General features: G+C 40.3%; 1 protein-coding gene across 1 annotated transcript in view; it reads right to left on the reverse strand.

Annotated features, from left to right (window-relative positions):
* Positions 1–2487: 2487 nt before the first annotated feature.
* Positions 2488–20453, reverse strand: part of LOC105863124 (fatty acid desaturase 2-like protein FADS2B) — a 35660-nt gene continuing 17694 nt past the window's right edge. The window contains exons 5-12 of the mRNA XM_012749877.2: positions 15193–15318; positions 12254–12314; positions 9531–9607; positions 9245–9342; positions 8148–8244; positions 6096–6175; positions 4340–4465; positions 2488–2958 (exon numbers count right to left, since the gene is read on the reverse strand). Coding sequence (XP_012605331.2) covers positions 2907–2958; positions 4340–4465; positions 6096–6175; positions 8148–8244; positions 9245–9342; positions 9531–9607; positions 12254–12314; positions 15193–15318 — 717 coding nt within the window. The 3' untranslated portion in view covers positions 2488–2906. The remainder of the gene's footprint in view (positions 2959–4339; positions 4466–6095; positions 6176–8147; positions 8245–9244; positions 9343–9530; positions 9608–12253; positions 12315–15192; positions 15319–20453) is intronic.

The raw sequence follows: 20453 nt of genomic DNA on the forward strand, positions 1-20453 counted from the left end.
CTACCCTCCTCCTCAGCCTGGGAGCTGGATGCTGCTCCCAGGGGATTAAGTACAGTCAGAAGTGGTATGTGATTCATGGGTGTTACTTGTTGCAACAGGAGAAATCAGTTTTTTCATTTGTGACTCATGAGCCTTTCATCTGAGAAAAAGTGCCCATTCTGTGAGTCTGTGTCATTTTGTGTCCTTTTTTGCGCTTAGTGGCTCTGGGATGGGAGGAACTCTCATTACAATAATAATGACAATAATTAGAATCTGAATGGGTGTTTCCTGCTTATAAAATCATTCCATTTGGCTTACTTCACTTCATTGTCACAACATGCAATGATGCACATAGACCAGGTAATATTATGGCCCAGCCCTATACAAAGGTGGGGATTGAGGTATGAAGTGTGTAAGTCACCTTGCCAAGTTCATTTTAGGGCACTAAATTAATGATCTGAAATTAGAGTTTAGGTTCCTGACTTCTAATCCAGTCACTCTTATTTAATGCCCAGTTGAAAATACAGGCAAATTCTCACTGCTTAATTTTGCCAAAAAGAGTAAAACTTTAGAAGAAATAGGGAATCAGGGAAAGCCATACAAATATAGCCATAGAAAAGATGAATTTGACCTGGGTTGAATTCCTGCCACTTAATTCTCCTTTAGTTTGGATTTCCTGGCATGGAAATTAAAGAACTTTGACTGTGAAGTTAGATATTCCTGGGTCTGAAACTCTACTTCACCAGTTTCTGCCTCTAATATCAGGAAAATTGTTTCACCCTCCTAAACCTAAAGTTTTTCATCTATAAGTTGAGGTTATTTATAACACCTGGTCCATGGGCCTGTTATGAGGATTAAATGGAATAATGTCCATGAAGAGGGTAGCTCAGAACTCATTAATAGTACATGGTTATAGTATTGGTAACAATTTTACTTAGCAATCCCAGTTCTGGGGATGTATTAAAAATGTTGAAATCAGAATCTCAAAGACTTAGCACTTCTATGTTCATTGAAGCAATATTCATAATAGCCAAGATGTGGAAATAAACCAAATGTTCATCAGTGGATAAATGGATAAAAAATATGGTATATACATACAATGAAATATTATTTACCCTTAAAGAAGGAAATCCTACAATATGCAATAACATAAATTAACCTCAAAAACATTATGTGAAGTAAAGAAGCCAGTCACAAAAGAACAAATACTGAAATACTGCATGATTCTACTTATATAAAATATCTAAAATAGACAAATTCATAGAAGTAAAGAATAGAATGGTAGTTTCCAGGGGCTTGAGGAAGAAAACAATAAGAGTTTCTAGTCAACAGGCATAAAATTTCAGTTATGCAAGATGAATAAGTTCTAGAGATTTTCTTTGCATCATGGTGCCTATAGAAAACAATACTGTCTTGTACACTTAACATATATGTTAAACGGGTAGCTCTCATGAGGTGTTCTTACTACAATAAAACAAAAAAGATCATACTTAGAATATAGAAGTGCTTCTCCTATATTTGATAAAACTTATCTTTCTACCTAACTGGAAAGAATTACATTAATATATTTTTATAATCAGAAAATTCTCATGATAAGAAAGCTTTAAATGGGTTTTTAATTGTCAGGAAAAACTTATTGGTGCTGGACATCCATAAGAAAGAGCAAGGGGATTTTAAGTTATAGCCCCTTAGGATGGGCATCCATCCATGCATTTCTCCCTTCCTGCCTTGAGTGCATCTTCACTGCGTGTCTACCACATGTCAGGCAGTCCCTGCTGTCATGGATATTGCAGGCTACAGGGGAAGACAAACAAATTAAGACATTATACCAATGAATGTAAAGTTATACCTGTCGTGCTTGCTACAGATCACACCACAGTAGGCCTTGACTCAGCAGGGCAGCATCCCTGGGGTGGTGGGTAAAGCTATGCTGAGACGTGATAAGGGTGCTAAGATCTGAAGGTGTGTGGCAGCCAGGTGAGAGGGAGTGAGGGCAGGGAGGGAGACAAAGTGGTTCAGACACTGGGATCAGGAGCAAAGACCCTGTGGCAGAAGGGGGCATGAAGACTTGCAGATAGTTCACTGGCTGAAGCAGAGGGAACAAGGCCAGAGTGGTACCAGGTAGGACAGTCTCAGGGTTTGGTCTTTATTCCAAGAGCCATGGGAATCCACTGGAGAGTTTTGCATAGGGCTCTGACATAACTCTTGGAAGTCATGTAATGTAAAAAAACAGGAGACTGGTTGATTAAGCCACCTTCATTCATCTACCAATAGAGCCGAGCCCCACAGCATGAAGCACAATATAAGTACAAGATAAGATGACCTGTACTTCAGGTCATCCAAATTCTAACTCAGTGCTCAGCAATCTGGGAAGCTATGAAAGCAACAGGTTTTGGTTCTCTTCCTCTGGTAAAGATGTTGAACGAGCAATAGAAATACAGTCAATGACTCATCAGTGGAAATACCATCACCACAGGGTGAGTGAGAAAAATCAGTTGAGATGGTGAATTCAGAAAAATGATGCTTTTTATTCATGAAGCAAATTAAGATTTACTCCACTCATAAATTTTTGTTCTTACCTAGCACCCTTTTCCCACATGATCCTCAATTTTGTGTTTGCTATTCTCTTACAGCATTTCTACATGTTTATGAATCCCTAAACAACAAACATCTTGTTTAAAATACTAATGAACAAATAAAAACACTGGGCTCCCATTTCCTTTTTGTCACCCTTTCCAATGTCATCTTGTGTTTCCTGGCTTCTTATTTGCAGAGAAGACTTTCAGGGAAGGAGTCATCAGGTGTCCTTGGGATTCACATTCCTGCACACTCAGATGTGCCAGTGGTGCTAATTAATTCCCAGTTCAGCAGGGAAGGGCTCTTGCACATCCACCAACCCTTTTCAGAGATGCAATTGCATGCATGCATCATGTTTCATAGTAAGCATCCTTCCAGAGAGACCCAGATTTCTTCAAAGCCCTGTGGGAGGAGTAAATGAAATCATCAGCAGGTGAGATTGTAATATAAAGGGGGCTTCTCCACAAAATTTGCTCCTCTGCCTGTTTCAGGGCAATGTCATCATTTCCAGCTGCATCTGATAAATGTCATTCTCTGTTCACCAGTGGAGGGGGGGTCAAATACACCAAATTGCTTTTAGTAGGTGGGTTCGCCTTTCCTTTTTGGAGGAGATTAAGATTTTCTTTCATTTTATTCTCTTCATTTTCATCTCTTCATTTTATTCTCAGGTATCTACACACCTGTATAAGAACCCATCCTATATCTACCTACCGTTTTCCATTCCATTCCTATTTTATAAGGTGGAAGATACTTTTCTGAGCTCTAGGGATACAGCAATGATTAGGATAGGTGTAAGTTTTGTCCATATAGAGTTCCTGGGCTAGAGTGAGAGACACATATTAAATAATTTCTTAGCCAATATGTCATTTAAAAATGATTGTGATAAAGGCCACACATGAAGAGAACCAGATGCTGCAAGAGCATGTGATGGATTTAGTTGTGGGGGTCAGAGAAGACTGACTCGGGGAAAAGACATTTGACATGAGACTTGGAGAGTGAATTGGAACCGACAGGTGGTGTGAAGGGAGGTGGCTGTTTGGAAGAAAACAGTGGCAAAGGCATGGGATGGCTGGTGGCAGGGAGTTTTGTAGCAACTGAGGATGGGTATCTAGAGGGCAGAGAGGGAGGAGGGGAGTGATGGAGAGTCTGAAGTTGGAACATTAGTCAGATATTATAGCAGATCAAACCTTCCCTGATAAATTTTGTTTCCAATCCTAAAAGGAAGAGAAAGTTATTAAACCCAGACCTCCAGCTGTTAACTTCACCAGCACAATCAATGTTCTCTATCTAAGTAATTGTATGTGAACACCTAAGTGTGAGTTTGGATTTTTGGTTCCCGTGCAGTTCACTATTCTTAATCAGTCAGCCCAGCCTGATTCACAGGTTTATGTCCCAGTGGACCCTGAGGTGTCTACAGTTGCAACACTGGACCAGATGACTCCACAGTTCCTCCCACCACGTAAGTTCTAAAGCATGTGCAAAACTCTGTGGGGCATGGAAAAGCACATAACACACACCCTTGGCTTCAAGAAACTTGAAATTCCATAGGGAGTAAAGCATTCTCACTAAGTCTGTAGAAGGCAACAGATGAGGGTTAAGTATTATTGTTGTTATTAATATCTTTGTTGTTGAGATGGTTCCCTGTAGGGTCTGTGTCCATGCTGTGCACACAGGCGCCCTCAGTAAATGGGTGTTAGGTGAATGACCCACAAACCAGTGACTAGTAGGGGACTGGCAGAGAAGAGAAATGAGAGCTGTGAGCTGAGAGAAGTTATGTTCTTACCTGACAATATCTCCAAACGCCTTCAACATGGGCTTATTCACGTACTGTAATCCGTGCTTGGCACACAGTGACCTCACCAGAGGTGCCACTTTGTGATAATTATGGCGTGGCATTGTGGGGAACAGGCTAGGGAAACAGACCGGAAATATAAACCTTAGACCTAAAGAAAAGCCCAAAGGACTTTTCTTTCCTCTATTGCCAAATAAATTATAATACCAATGCAGACCCAACTTTGAGCTTGCACAATGCTTCTGGGAAGTTCAAAAACTCTTGCTAAAATAGTCTAATCTTATCTCTTAACACCTCTGCAAGCTCTGTGGGTGGTAAATATTTGAAAAATGCTAATAAAATAAATATTACCTCCATAGACTATGTATATTTTTGGCCAGGTCAAATGAAGGTATGGGTTGTCTAACCTTTTGAATTACCGTGGAGTGCTGGAGATATCCCCTTCCCCATCTCTGTCTCTATCTCTCTCTCTTTTTCTCTCTATCCTTCCAACTCCTGAGCCTTGAATAGATGAGTATTCAATAAGTTCTAGTCATGGTATAAATGGAAAATCCAGTGTAAGATACTGGGCTATAAGGACAATGGACACCTTCCAGCTTCTGTTTACTGCTTGTTTGCTAACCGCAAGGCATTATGAGTACATTATGAGATGCAGAGGAGAAAGACAAAGAACGCGGAAACCTGAGTCTCTCAGCTAGGACTCGGAACAGGTTAGAGCCTATCATGGGCAGGATGAAGTAAGAATCACTGTGGGGGCGGATGCATGACCAGTGTGTAAACAACTGAGTTATAAAAGAGTCTCTAACACACAAAGCAGGGTCCCTGCCCGAAGAAGAGGCCACTGCGCTGGCACTCTGGGGGCTCGGACGCTAGCTCGAGCTAGACAATAAAACTCCTTTTGATAATTACAGCCTCAGTGACTCTGTCTCTCTGTCCTGTGGCCCTGCGAATCTCAAATATAACACCAGGATAGAAGGAATATAATCTTATCTTATCCTAAAGATTTCTACCAATCAGCCAGGTGACCTTCTTGAGTTTTAAATTCCTCTTTGATGAAATATGACTAATAATAATGCTTTCTTTTTTTCCTGAGGTTTTTAAGGACTAACATGGAAAAAAGAATGAGGAAATGCTGTGGACAGCTAAGAGACCTCTTTTCTTCTCTGACTATCCCAGATATGACTTAGATAAAAAGGATGCAAAAAGTCTGTCCCCTGAATATTCTAAAGGGATTGGCTCTCCAAGTGTCATCATTTTCTCTTTCTGTTTTGCATGTCCAACTAACTGACCCATTGGTGAAATACTGCCAGATACCATTTGGAAATTGCATCAGACGCTGGGTTTCATTTTGATTATTTCGTAACTTTGGCTCTAAAGAGACAGATATTTAAGTTCTACTTAAATTTCAACACAACTTGGTTATGCAAATGGTATGTTTTTCTTGGGTTTCACCAACAAACCAAATACCTAGAAAACAATCACAAATCCCTAAGCCTGTAGGTGTCTGGAAACTGAGGCACTGGTACTTTTCCAAGATTCCGCTCCATACTCAGAATTGTCAATGCCTCCTTCTTTCCTTTCTTTCTTTCCTCCCTTACCATCGATGCTAATGGAAAGATAGCAACCTTTAGAGAATCCTGGTTTTCCCCCTCTGAGACCCTGAGCCGAAGGCTCTGCTCTAGACTATATTTGGAGTTGTTATAAGTGACTACCCTCACCCCTGTCATGGACTATTTCTATTACTCACTGGTGCTCGATTTGGAAGTTCAGGTGCCCAGTGAACCAGTCATTGAAAAAGGACTGTTCGATATTACAGGTGGCCAAGACCTGCAAAGAAAAAGCTTACATTAGATATAAGTGAGCTCAAGTGTCAACAGAGAAAATGCTTTTTTATTCTTCTGTTTAGTCAATCATTTGATGAGTTTTCACTAAGTACCTATTTTATGTAAGAAACCATGAGAAATATAAAAGATACAGAGTCCCTAATCTCAAGAGTTTATACTTCAAAAAGAAAGTTAGACGTTTTGCTAAGAAGTACATACAAGGCAATCTACATAAAAAAGTATGTAGGATTTGAGGGGGAAAAGTCACTATCAACCCTGAGACATGGAAGACTGAGGTGTCATAAGTGAAGATGTTGGAAGACGGAAGTAGGGTTGTAGGATTGTGATAGAGATTGCAGGGATAGAATACCATTTTCACAGAGTGGACTTGAAGGACTTCTAAAGCAGTAGTAAGGCGTTCAGTTTCTATCCAAGTGTTCTGTGCATGGAAGTGCATTCCAAATTAAGCAGTTTCCTTTGTAATCTTATGTGCTGTGTTTTATGCATTAAAAACATTATCCTGAGAAGGAGTTCATAGCTTCTCATGCTGCCAAGGTTAAACACCCTTATGAATATCATTTTATTTGATTTTTTAAAAAGGTTTTATTCTAGCTGGGGTTATTGCCATTTTGAATGTTGTTTCTACTGTTGCTCTATGTTAGCGTTTCTCAAACTGTAGTTCAGGGAATCTTGAGGTTCCCCAAGATACCTTAATGAAATCTACAAGGTCGAAATTACTTCAATAACACTTCTAAGAGATTATTTACCTTTTTTATTCTCATTTTCCTATGCTCATACAGTGCAATTTTCCAGGGGCTACTAAACATGAGATGGCATCATCATTCTGATGTCAACATGTATTGCTTTCATGTCAGCAAACTTTTTCTATAAAGTAACGGTTAGTAGATATTTAACGTTTTTCACAACTACTCCTCTTTGCTGTTGCAGCATGAACAGTGAAAAAGAGTATTAAATGGATGAGCATGGCTGAGTTCCAATAAAAATATATTTACAAAAGCAAGCAATGGTCTGGATTTGGCCTCTGGAGTGGAACTGACTGACCCTTAGCGGGGGTCCTCAAACTACATGAGGGTGTTTTTGCCTGTTTGTTTTTTTACTTCAAAATAAGATATGTGCAGTGTGCATAGGAATTTGTTCATAGTTTTTTTTTAAACTATAGTCTGGCCCTCCAACGGTCTGAGGGATAGTGAACTGGCCCCCTGTTTAAAAAGTTTGAGGACCCCTGGTTTAGAGTAAAGGACCTATTTACTCTAGGTTTAAAACCTGCTTCACCCAATTAATTGTGTGACCTTATATAAGTTATGCAATTTCTTTGTGCCTCAATTTTATCATCTCTAAAGGAAGAATAACCATACATTTTTATGATTAAATAATACCTAATGCAGATAAATGCGGAGCACTTGACAGTCCCTGGCCCTGCCATGGTATGTACTCTTTTTTTTTTTTTTTTTTTTTAGCTGAGATGATTCTTTTTTTTATTTCGGCATATTATGGGGGTACAGATTTTAAAGTTTCAATAAATGCCCTTCCCCCCTCCCCCCACAAGTCTGAGTCTCCAGCATGACCATCCCTCAGATGGTGCGCCTATCACTCGTTATGTATGTATATACCCGCCCCCCCACCCCCCCTCCCCAATACCCTATTACTGTAGTACCTATGTGTCCACTTAGGTGCTACTCAGTTAATACCAGTTTGCTGGAGAATATATCTGGTACTTGTTTTTCCATTCTTGGGATACTTCACTTAGTAATATGGGTTCCAGCTCTAACCAGGAAAATATAAGATGTGCTATATCACCATTGTTTCTTAGAGCTGAATAGTACTCCATGGTATACATATACCACATTTTATTAATCCATTCTTGAGGTATGTACTCTTTAAGGGTGAGTCACTATCATTTGAGGTAACCAGTGTGTAAATCAGTGTGGTTTGAAGGATTCTCCCTCCACCATTACCTGAGTGCTGAGCCAGTCCTGGTTCTCCTCTGTGCTCATTTTCATTGGTATGTGGCTCATCTGGGTAACATATGCAATCCAGGGACTTTCAAGAAACCTTGGGGGCAATAAAGGGAGAAGGTGATGACACTTTGGGGTTTTTCAGTAGCAAGCACATCACTGGGCTTACATAACCCCTGGAAGAGCTCGCTGAGGACTGGAGGAAATGAAAAGGGCTCAAAGGTTACAGCAAAATGGTTGTCATTCTATTTCCTCTTTGAAAACCCTTTATGTCCTTTATAAAAGAGGTGACACATTAAGCATTCATTCATGTGAACTGCCCTGCTGCCAGGCATCTAGAGCTGTGCCTCTTAGGTATTCTGTAGCTCTGGTGCAAAGATCACAGACTCCAGGGAAACTCCAGAGCATGTGCAAAGCAGACCCAGATGGAGCTGGGTTCTCTTTTGGCACTGGCCTTAGCCCTAGCTTGCTCTTACATTCCTTTGGGCATGTCATTTAATCTCTTTGAACTTCAATTCCTGTAGCAGAAAAATGAAGATGATACTATCTACCTTGCGGTGTTGTGTGAGGATTACATCAAATAAGATAATGCATGTAAGGCCTTCAACAAAGTGCCTGAAGCATAGTAGGTACTTTACAATTACTTAGGATTTAGAAGAATAGTGCAACAGACTGAGGGAGGAATACGTTGGAAAGTTGGAAAGGGCTATTCAGGCAAAAAGAATAGTCTGAGATCGTTTTGTTTCTGGGAAAATCTCTAGTCATAAAAGAACTTTTAAAAAATCCTGCCCTGTCATTACCTATGCTAGAGATTATGATATCTAACTATTAACAAATTACAGTTTTAAGAGACTTGGGGATCCGCTAAAATGCTTCAACTGGGAATGAAGCCAGTGGGAAAAAAATGGAGATTGGGATAATATTCTTGCAAGGAGCTTGTCTTGTTCAACTATTTCAATTTTTTTTTTTCCACATTTGCTTGAAACACCTCAGTTCCAAATGGAGCATGGTGTCATCATCTTCTGCTAAAGACAAATAGCTCTGATAAGGAAGATAAGAGGGTCACCTGGGTTACGGTAATAAGATAATATTCTTACTTGACCAAATATATCAGCAATAGGGCTCCAAAGATTCCATAGAAAGGGCCAAATGTGATGAAATGTCGGATATAAAAGCTGCTAACCCAGGCGATGTCCTGCAGAGAAAAGCACTTGAAAGTTAGATGCTCTGAACATAATTTCATTTCCTCTTCATTGGCCTGGGGTCCCTTCAGGTACTGGCTAAATCTTATGCCCTGATGCTCAAGGAAGCTATATCTTGAAGCTATATCTCATTTTCCCTCTTCTACCTCTTTGGTTTTGGAGAATGAGCCAAGTTACTCACCACCCAGTCTCTTCTAAGGTACATCATTTCCATGGATTTCACGTTGAAATATGCAGGCATGAGGAGGGGGAGCCCAACTGAAAAGGAACACAAACAAGGCGAAGAGGTGATCAGAACGTGGCCCCAGTGCAAGTCAGCAGGAGTCTGTCTCCTTATTGTGCCGCTCCTGGAGTGCTGGCCCCGAGACGGGACACAAGTCCACATCCTGGACTCCACTGGACTTTCCAAGTTCAGGAAGCTGAACCAGGAATTGGGTCAGCATCTCCAGATTCTAGTTCTATCACAGTGGCTAGGGAAGCTTTGAAGATTTGAGTCATTTCTGATGGAGGCATCTCCAAAGAGCTTCTGCTCTGAGCTTTCAAATTTTTTCAAGGTCCTTAGAGTCCTTCAGTCTCCCAAAATTCTTAGGATTGGGCCTTGTCACAATATGTTAAGGTGGTGGAAATAAAGACCGTGTGCTCGTTTCCTGGTCAAAGAGTTATTTACCTGTGTCTCCCCCAGTACCATCGAGCTGCCCAGATCTCACAGGAGTCTTATAGAGACTCTTTGGCTGTCGGCAAAAACCCTCTCCTTGGCCAAACTCTAGTCTGTATCCTTTGAGCCCTCTTCTCCTGAACAGGGTTTCAACCTTGGCATATGAGGGCTGCAGACTCTCAGCACAAATGATTTTATCCATCCCACTCCAAGAAACTTGAACAAACACTAGCATAGTTTCTAAAAGCTCAATGTCCTTTCTGTAGGAGGACTCCAGCCCCCTTTAAGTTAGTTTCTGCCCTGAGAGAGCTCAATTCTGCCAAAAGAATTTACTGTTTATTCCAGCCCAAACCTGACTATAGGCACCTGATCCCCTTTTCTTAGAACATTTACTTTAGAAAACTTACAATTGTAAATCCTTCCTCTCTTCCTTTGAGATAGATCTTCTATAACCCAGAAATGTCTTTCTCAAGGACCTGAGAGCCATCCCTCTCAGATGTAGTTGTCAAGAAGGACAGGGACTCTGTCCGCCTGTCTCTGTGGGAGGGCAGGAGCCCAACTTCAATAAGCCCCAGTCAGCAGACATGATGGCCTGACTAATCACATGGACCAACTCCCCCACCCCTACCCAACTCCCCAACTTCTTTCAGTACTTTTTCTTTAGCTTGACCCAGCTGGTAAATAGCCTCTCCCCCACCTTTTGTTTCAGCAGAATTAAGCTCATTTTATACTGATGTTGCTCTCCCTTACTGTAGTAGCACAAATAAAATTTGTCCTGTTGCCCTTAATAAATGTCCAGTGTTCGTTCTCTTTGACAGTTTGAGTAGGGCTCATTTGCACCCAAGAAGCTAAGATGGCATTTGCAGGGAAAGGCCCCAGTGAAACAGCTCTTGGGGGGGCAGTGCAGTTTGTATTGTGGGCATTCTGCAGGGAATCCACACCATTCACTCATTCCTCATTAGCTCAGGCATATTGCACCACTGCAGACAGGGGAGGTAAACACACAGTTCTCTGGAAAGTTCATTAAAGACACTCCAACAGATTTTTCTTGTGCAAATGTAAATCTATTTAGGCTGAGGACCAGTTACCTTACAGAATGGGGCACCATTGTCCTCATTCCTGCAAGAGAAGGATAAGGGAGGAGTGCTTGGTAGGGGAGGCTAGATTCCAGCTGTTTAGGAGCAGGGATGGTCAGCCCCACCACCATCAAGTTCACCCACCACCATCTTCCTCAGGCATGTAACAATGGCCCCTAGTGGCAGATACTTGGACAAATCAGATCACCTGCACCAGTGTTTCTCAACCTCAGTACTGTTGGCATTTTGGCCAGATGACTATTTGTTATGAGGGGCTGTCATGTGTACTGTAGAATGTTTACAATGCATCCCTGGCTTCTGCCCACTGGATATCAGCACCACCCTCCACTTCTGTTGTGATAACTAAAAAATGACTCTGGGCACTGTCAAATGTCCCCATGGGGACAAAATTGTCCCTGGTAGAGAACCACTTGCCTACAGCAAATATTTGTTTCCTCCGCTGATTTTGATTTTTTTCCCAAGTGTGCTGCATGTTTTAGATGGGCAGATTTGAAGTTCCTTGAAAATTCTCTTTGTGAGCTGCCATGAATTTGCTTTCAGTTGAGAGCAAAGGCTTTTTACTCAAGATGTTCTTTTCACGGCATCAGAATTACTCAGCTACCGTATTTCCTTTCAGGCGTGGCCTATGTGTTCACACTCAGGTGTGTAGGTCTCATGCCTTCTATGGCTGTACATAGGCCATGGAGCTGCCAGCTTCCTTCCACACAGGGTCGTGGGAGACGCCTTTTACTCCTAGGCCTCTCCTTTCTCTGGTGTCACACTAAATTCTTCAGGATTATTATCCCATCTCCTTTCCATCCCTGCCCAAGTACCCCTCTCCTTTTCTCTTGGCAGGTGTCTTGTCTTTCCAGGATGAGAGTCCTGGGTGCAGGTCCCCTTGACCGGCAGCTGCCTTCCCTCCCTCGTGGGGCATCTCCCTCCTTCCCTGCTCACCACACAGAGTGAGGAGATGCTGGTTAAAAAGGCCTATTTGCTTTTCCATTTCCCTTTGCAGATGTCTACCTTAGTGAGTCTGAAGCAAGACATGCTGCTTTTCTCAGTAACAGTAGGAAATGTCAGGTTTCTGTGAGAGAATTGCAGTCAGCCTTCCGGCTTGACAAGGGCTCATTCAAGGAAATGGGATATTAAGGAATGTGTCTCTGGCAGACTCACCCATGTAGAAGTACAGGTGCTGCTTTTTGTAGTCGATGTATTTGATTTTCTTCTTGCCATACTGAATGGAGAGAGAGAGAAAAAAACTGAAATAAGGGAAAACACTTCTGGTCATCACACTCAAGGACATGTGTGTGTATGTGTGTGTGTGTGTGTGTCAGTGTGTGTTTAGTATCTCTATGAATTACATAAATTGCCTTTGCACCACCCACGTCAGAGCTACAAGCATTCCCACCCCAGACAGTGCATGCCACACCTGTTATGTATGAATTTTCCTATCCCCCCCTCCCCCCTCACACCAGCTGGTAATATTTTGAAATAAAAAGTTAAAAAATAATATCTCTATGGAGAGAGCCATCTAATCAGTTTTTGTTAGCTGTCAAACCTGAGGCACTAGAAGAAGCAGTACTAGGAAGGGAGGGAAATATTGTGGCTTCTTTTTGGTTTAACTAAATGTGGCCAATTCTTTCATGAATAGATTATGGGGATTCTGATCATTTGACTATGGGATTGTGATCATTTTATTTTTCTCATGGAAATAGTTTTGAAATTTTTTCTCTGTATGTGAAGTGGAATTCTGACTAAAAAGGAACATTTCTGTTGAGTTTTCTAGCTCTTCTTCGACTGTGGCATTTAGTATTCTGCTTGTAAATTAGATTCCATCTTCATTCATTCCTCCAACAGATACCAAATGGTCATATGATAAAAGATATAGGCATGGACTCCTCCTATTTGTCCCATCTTTTCTCTTTTGTATTCTCATCATGGATCTCACACTGTGATTTACTATTTTAAGGCATAATGCTAATATATTTTTATTATATATCATATAAAATTACTTATCATATATAATAATATAATTATTATGTTACACTCACTAATGACAATTTGATTCCTTTTTCTAACAGTCCACTTGGTTAATTTGGCTTGTGGTCAGGGCACAAAGACAGAAAATGCTTTGAGAGGAGGATAGAATTAATGGTTATATCTCCAATTCTCAGAAGACATTCAATAAATGTTTATTGAAGGAATTAATGAATGAATGATAATGTACACCCATTCCATATTTTTCTCTGTGCTCACTCAGTTGCAACGCTATAAGCAGTGTTTGACTCTTGTTTCCCCTATTTCTTTGATAAGTTCCCTCGTATGGATAGATTTCTTCCATTATTTGGATGGCATGGTTGGTCCTGCCTTCTCTTATTGTCACAAATCATAAGAATTATTATGGTGATGAAGTAATAATAGCTATTTGCAGTTACTCCCAAGTCTCCAAATATTTGAGTAATGGGAAATATGGAAAAGGGACTAGGTAGAAAATGCTTGGCGTGATTTTGATATCACTACAAAGGAGGATTCCAAGTCTTTCAGGATGTGAGCTCAAGACATAGAAGATTCAATAAATGTTTGTTGAAGAAATTAATGTCTGAAGAAAGTAGTAGAAAGACTGGCAGTAAAGAGGGAAGAAGGAAAACTCAGGGCTCAACAGAAATGTTTTTGATGACGAAGTGCTGAATTTTGGGATCTAAATAATTTTAGCATTTAAACAGAGTATAAATAATGTCTTGTACAGTGGCTTTGAAACTATACTACAGAGAACTCTAAGGCTCTAGGCACGTGTCCCCGGAGCAGATGCAGGAATTGGAGAGGAGCCTCCCTGATGTGTGAGGAGGCAGCAGGTGCACTGAACGCAGCTCTGGGGAAGGCAGACGTGGAGAGAGCCAGGCTGCTTCATGAACTGTAGTGGGACAATCTCCCTCGCTCTGAGCAGTGGGGGAAAATTAGAGAAATCAGTATTTCACAATTCTAGTGACAAGCACAGCAGTGCACAAACATCAGGGAAGTCCAACTTGTTTGGGGAGCCATTGTCAAATGCAAATAGTTTGTGATCACAGCCTACAATTTATTTTTTTAAATTGAAGCAAGAGACCTTGTTTCCTCTTTCAGCTGGGGAAGAGTGTGAGTCTCCCCAAACTGGGAAAACTTATTTTCAAAAAGTTGCAGGAGTTTTCATTTCCGTACCAGATAGGCCCAGAGAACAACTGACAAAACTACCTTTTCTATTATATAAATCTCTTCTGTTTTTCTATAAGGAGATAGGAACTTCTTCCTAAGAACCTCACATTCAGGAGCCAGTATTTCCCTTTGAGGAGAGATATATTTTTTTTGTTATCCTTATATCTCCTTTGTTTAAGGAAGACTCCCTCCTAAAAAACAACCTGGTAATTTAAATAGTCCTTTACATGATAGTTTCAAGTTGAAGTTAAAAAAAAAAAAAGCAAACAATCACTGAGAAATTTTGAAGATGACTTTTCTAGTCCATTTTATGTTGTTTAAGAAATTCAAATTAGATCTGGCATCTCTAGTGCTACAAGAAATTTAGGCTGTGGTTTATGTATAAATGCACCAAAATGAACATGAGTTAAATATAACAGTATAGACTCTTCTAACTGTGCTAGAATTCGTTGAGATAATGAGATATTTAAATACTTGTGATCTAGTGCTTATAGTATGTACTGACCTGTCTTCTCTCAGTGAAGATTTCTCCACATCCTCATTAAACTCTGGACAGTCACTGCCAAACTCACTCATCTAGATCCACTATCTATCCCTGGCTTGTGTTGCCTCAGAGGTAATGATAGGCACTGGGCAGGGACCCATTGTCACTGGGATAGCTCAAATAATCAGGGTTCTCATAGTTCCTGGAGCAGGATGTTGGACCAGATGGCCTTTAAAGCCATATATCATGATTCCAAATCTTGAGCCCTAGGTTCAGTTATACCAAGTCTATATTTTGGACCTAAAAGAAGGAACGATGCTCCCAGATCATGTGTAAAGCCAGAACTTCCAGCTTGATGTTTCCAAGGCAAGGCCAAAGGTCAGCCTTGCAGGAACCACTTCCAGGGACATTTCTCAGCTGCCAGGATTTCTAAATGTACCTTGACAGGTTGCAAATCTCCAAGCAGAAAAAGCGGACCCATGTTGATATCCGGGTCTTTGGGGTAGATGTTTGTTTTTACATGATGTTGGAAGTGCCGGTCATTCCACCAGTTTCCTGACAGGCCCTGAGGAGAAGAGAGGGCTTGTTAGCTGGAAGACTTCTCTCCAGAAATACCCTTCACTGTCAGAGTTTTCTGAATCCACCCTTAATGTCAAAATAAAATATCTGAGTTTCTTGAGCTTGTCCCCACTGCTGGGTCACAGAATGACTCACTGGACAGAGGCTCTCATAGCTTATGAAGAAATAATTCCCTGATCCAGAAACACCACTTCAGGCTAATAAGGAAAATAATAAAATTGTGTTGAAGTGAAATATTTTTCTATCCTTCTGTTATTTTATCCTCATTTACTAAAAAAAAAAAAAAATCTGAAGATAGATGGAGCAGAGTACTATTCCTATTTTATACACAAAGAAGCCTCAGCCCCAAGATTTTAATTAGCTCTGGAAAAAAAAAAAGTGGCCTCAGGTTTCCTACGTCAATGAATATTTCAAAGACTCATGGATCTGAAGTGATCTCTTTGGGGGGCTTGGCTCAGATCATTGCATATTCCGGCTTCAATGCTTTCATATCAAAATCAATGAGAATAAAAATATTTTAGCTGATGCCAAGCTTGAATCACCTCTGATTAACTTGTTTGTGAGTCTCTCTCACTGAAAGTCTGAAAGTTGTAATAAACAAAAGGATTTGGAAGCACAGCAACCTAGTTACACAAACTAGATGTATAAATACCGCTGTGTGGTTTGAGCAAATCACCCACCCTCTGTGAGACTCAACTCCATCTGCAGTACATACAGTAAAAGCACATTTACCTCCATGGGTTGTTTGGGGAGACATGACATGCTGTATGCAAAACGCTGGCAGAGTGAGATATTCAATTTTACCTCCTTCACATTAATAATTTACAGAAGAATAAACAGTAGTAGTAGTTTTTATCACATCTTAGGAATCAATTTATACATGTTCTACTCTGCACAGTCTAGTATAGTAGCCATTAGCCACATGTGGCTTGAGCACTTGAAATGTGGTCAGTCAAATTAAGTTGGGCTGTCAGTATAAAAATACTAAATTTTGAAGACTCATTATGCAAAAAAGAATGTGAAATATCTCAATAATTTTACATTGATTACATGTTGAAAGGATAATAGTTTGAATATATGTTGAGTAATAAAATTACTCTTTAAATGTGGTTATTAGAAAATCTAAAATGCATATGTCATTTTCATGTAACTTTGTATTTTGTATTTTTCTTGGCGCATACTGGTCTAGACTGTATACATCTATGGCAGAAGGGATGTGTCAGTTTGAAATTCTGTGAGTGTTAACACTACCTTTCCACAGCCTTCTTTTCAGAGTCCTCTCTGTAACTCCCCCTACCCCAACCCAACAGGAGCCATATTCTCCTCTCATTCCTAACACTCGCCAATATATTTTCAGTGGAATGTCTCCCTCCAGCCCAGATCCCTGTCCTTAATCTCATGCCTGAATGGGCACTTTCCAAACATTTTATTTTGGGTGTCTCATGATATCTCAAACTCAATATGTCCCAAACTATAGTCAACAATTTCTATTCCCCTTCTGGAGCCCCATCACTGCTCTTCATTTTTCCCATCAAATTCCATATGATGAATACAAAATTACAGTTAAATGGGAAGAATAAGTTTAGGTGTTCTATTACACAGTAGGGTGACTGCAGCAAATAATAAAATCTAGTTTATTTCAAGATATCTAGAAGAGAGGATTTTAAATGTTACCAGAAAGAAATGATAAAAGTTTAATATTATGTATATGTTATTTACCCTGATTTGGTCAGTATACAATGTATACATGTATCAAAGCATCATGTTGTACCCCATAAATATGCACAATTTTTATGTGTCAATTATAAATAAAATAAAACTAAGAAAAGACACTGAGAGAAGTATTTAAAAAATTGCAGATGATCCACTCAGTCTCTTACAATTGTGCATTTATTCACCCATCCATTATTTATTTTGAAGTATGTCCCATGTGTCAAATAATGAGCTAGGCATTTGGAATGTGAAGATAAACGTCATAAGATGGGGTTCCCACACTTATGAAACATACAATCTAATAAGAGCAGTAGACAACTAAGTGCAGTCAGTGTGATAAGGACTGATTCTCTTTTCAATTAAGTACTTTGAAAGCCAACATTTTGGCCACTTCCACCAGTTGACTGTACTCTTTTAGCCAATGACTACCTGTGGTAACTGGTAATATGAGAGACAGATTTTGATTCCCAATACTTGAGGGAGCAGATCTTAACAGATAAAGCTTAGAATAGTGTTCAGAATAATTATGGGTGTGATCTAAACTAGTTGGCTCTGTCTGGGAGCCACTATTACTGGAGACAAAAGAGACAACACTTAATCTGCAAATGTGGATTATAAGCTCTGTGCCAAATAAGCTGCCCATGCATCAAGTTGTAAACGGGAATCAACCTAAGTCATGTCTCATTTCTAAGTTAGGTCTTTTTTTGGTGCAGTAGAAAGAATCCAGGCTTTGGTATGAAACCCATATGAATTTAAATCCCTGCTTGGATTTAATCCCTGTTTAGGATTACAGGCAGTAACATGCTTGACACTTTCCCTCCTCTCACCAAATCAAATGTTTTAGCATGTAGTCATGTAATCAGTATAGGCCAGATTTTCTAGGAAGATCTTAATTTCAAATATTCTCTCCTATTATCCCTACAGTGAGATTCAATTCTTATATTTTTTGAAATGTGCATTCTGGGGGTTATAAAAATATATTACAGAGAGTCCATTTTGATTTTAGCATTGCACAAAAGTCCAATTGTATGCAGACATTTCATGGTTTATTTTCAGAAGGACTCTTTCATAGCACGAACACTGCAAAGACCAGAACATATATATTTTTGCACAGCTAATAAATGAAAACCCCAAAGAATCTTAATATCTGTGCCTTTTACAGAAAAGGGGAGCAAGGAGGTAATTTACATGCAGTTAAGTTTTGAAATTTAAAATTGTGATGTATGTATAAGGTGGAGATGTTGCTGTTTATATTATACTTTTCTGTATAATGTCCTATCCACAGGTAAAGTTCTCTCCTGCTCATTGTTGAAGCTTACATTCATTTTTCTCCTGAATCACTGGTTTTGGCTGCAAAAATGTAGAGTACACATGACTTGCTTTTTTTTTTTTATTTTTTAATTTGTTTTTTATTTCGGCATATTATGGGGGTACAGATTTTAAGGTTTCAATAAATGCCCATTTCCCCACATGACTTGCTTTTAAAAGTCATTTCCCATTTTATCATTCTGCTCACAAATCATTAAGGTGATATTCATTTCAACTAGTGCAAAATTGTTTCTGGGACACAATTTATATATAAAGAGCTGTGTACAAATTTGGAGCAAGGGGATAGTAGTTATTTTTAAAGTACCTCCAAGGCTGGTACTTATCTGAAATATTCCACACACTGGCACCAGATCAACTGACAGTTACTCCAGGGCATGTGAGTCCTATCTTTCCCCTGATTCCTTAGAACAGAGGAGGGAAAATGGGAAGGGGCATTACCTGAAATGCACAATGACATAATAAAAGTCTCTGCTTTTATTCTGTGTCAAATGTTTCTGAGTGTATCCAGAAATACCTCATCTATCTAACACTGGTGGATAAAGGGTAGGTGCCTACAGGAATTTTTTTGTTAAATGTAACTTGTCACATAAATGACAATTTATTATTCATTCTAATCATTTGGAAGGACAGACATGTCTCTAATACAGATCCAAATCCAAATCTGTGCTATTTAATCTACTTAATGCCTCAGTCTGCTCTGTGGGAGAGAGTGCAGATAAGAATAATTGACTCCAAGTGTCTTGCAACTCAGTGATATTGTGACTTACGAGCTACTTCCCCATCTTCTGCATACTATCACCATTAAACATGTGTCTTCACGATTCTGGGCCCTCATTTTGGTTACAGAAGATTTTCCCACTATTGGTAACAGCTAAACATTATTGAGCATTTCCCATAGCCACGCACTGTGTTGAGCATGACACATGGGTATAGTATATAATCCTGACAATGTCCCTATCAGGTCCCTCATCTCATTTTACAGTTGAAGAAACTGACGTTCAAAGACATTAAGTAACTTGTTGGAGGTCACCCAGCTGTTGAGTGGCTGAGCTCCCACAGAAGGCAGGTCTGCTGTTAAAGCAGCAGTTCTCCATCCTGCCTGCAGGTTAGAATGGCCTTGGGGTGATTTCAAAACCATGCTCATTCCAGACCCCACCACAGATGAATTTGATCAAAATATCTAGAGATGGTGCCTAGGCATCAGGGTTTTTTTTTTTTTTTTTTTTTTTGGTAAGTTCTTAAGGTGACTTCAAATGACAGCTAGCAATGAGAAGCACTGCTCTAGAGCCTGCACTATTTAATAGTGCGCTAGGAATTCTTTCACTTACCAACTTGTGGCCATTGGCTTAAATAGTTAACCCTTTGAATGTCAACCTCAGCTGAAAAACAGGGGTGTTATAATCCCCATCTCATGAGAATCACACGAGACAATAGGGGCTAGTTCTGAACCTGGCTCGTGGCAGGCTGTCATTTGACATGGGTCCCATCTGCCTTTCCTCACCATTTGCTGGCAATGGTTACTGCTCATGGCTCTCTGTGGGCCTGACCCCTGCATGCCCTTCACCCTTTTGTAGGGGACACTTTCCAGCCACTGTAGGTGGGGGAGCCAGACACCCAGACAGACATACACGTGTGAAACTGCTGTGTTAAGGAGGAACAAATGGGCTCTGAGTCAGTCCGTTTCCTTAAGAGGCCCGTGTTTGAATGCAAAGCTTGGTTAGTGCAAGGCTCTGGCCTCCCTTCTGGGCCAGAGGACAGTGTGACCAAATCCTAGAAAGTTCTAGAAAAGCAGAGATTTAGTTTTACTCCTAATATTACAGATGGGAACACTGAGGGCCAGAGATAGAATGTGCTTTACTCAGGATCCCATAGTGAACACTGTCAGAGCCGGGGCTGAAAGCTGTTCTGAGAAGCCATGTTTACTCATTCATTCCTTCATTCAACAATGCTTACTGAAGGCCTACTATGTGCCAGGCACTCTCCTGGGTGCTATGTGGCAGTGGTGCACAGGACAGTGTACTTGCTGCCTGGAGCTTCCTAGCTTATACTGGGGGGATTAGACCAGCTGTCGTCTCACTG

This window comes from Microcebus murinus, chromosome 4 (assembly GCF_040939455.1).
Source record: "Microcebus murinus isolate Inina chromosome 4, M.murinus_Inina_mat1.0, whole genome shotgun sequence".
Lineage (NCBI taxonomy): Eukaryota > Metazoa > Chordata > Mammalia > Primates > Cheirogaleidae > Microcebus > Microcebus murinus.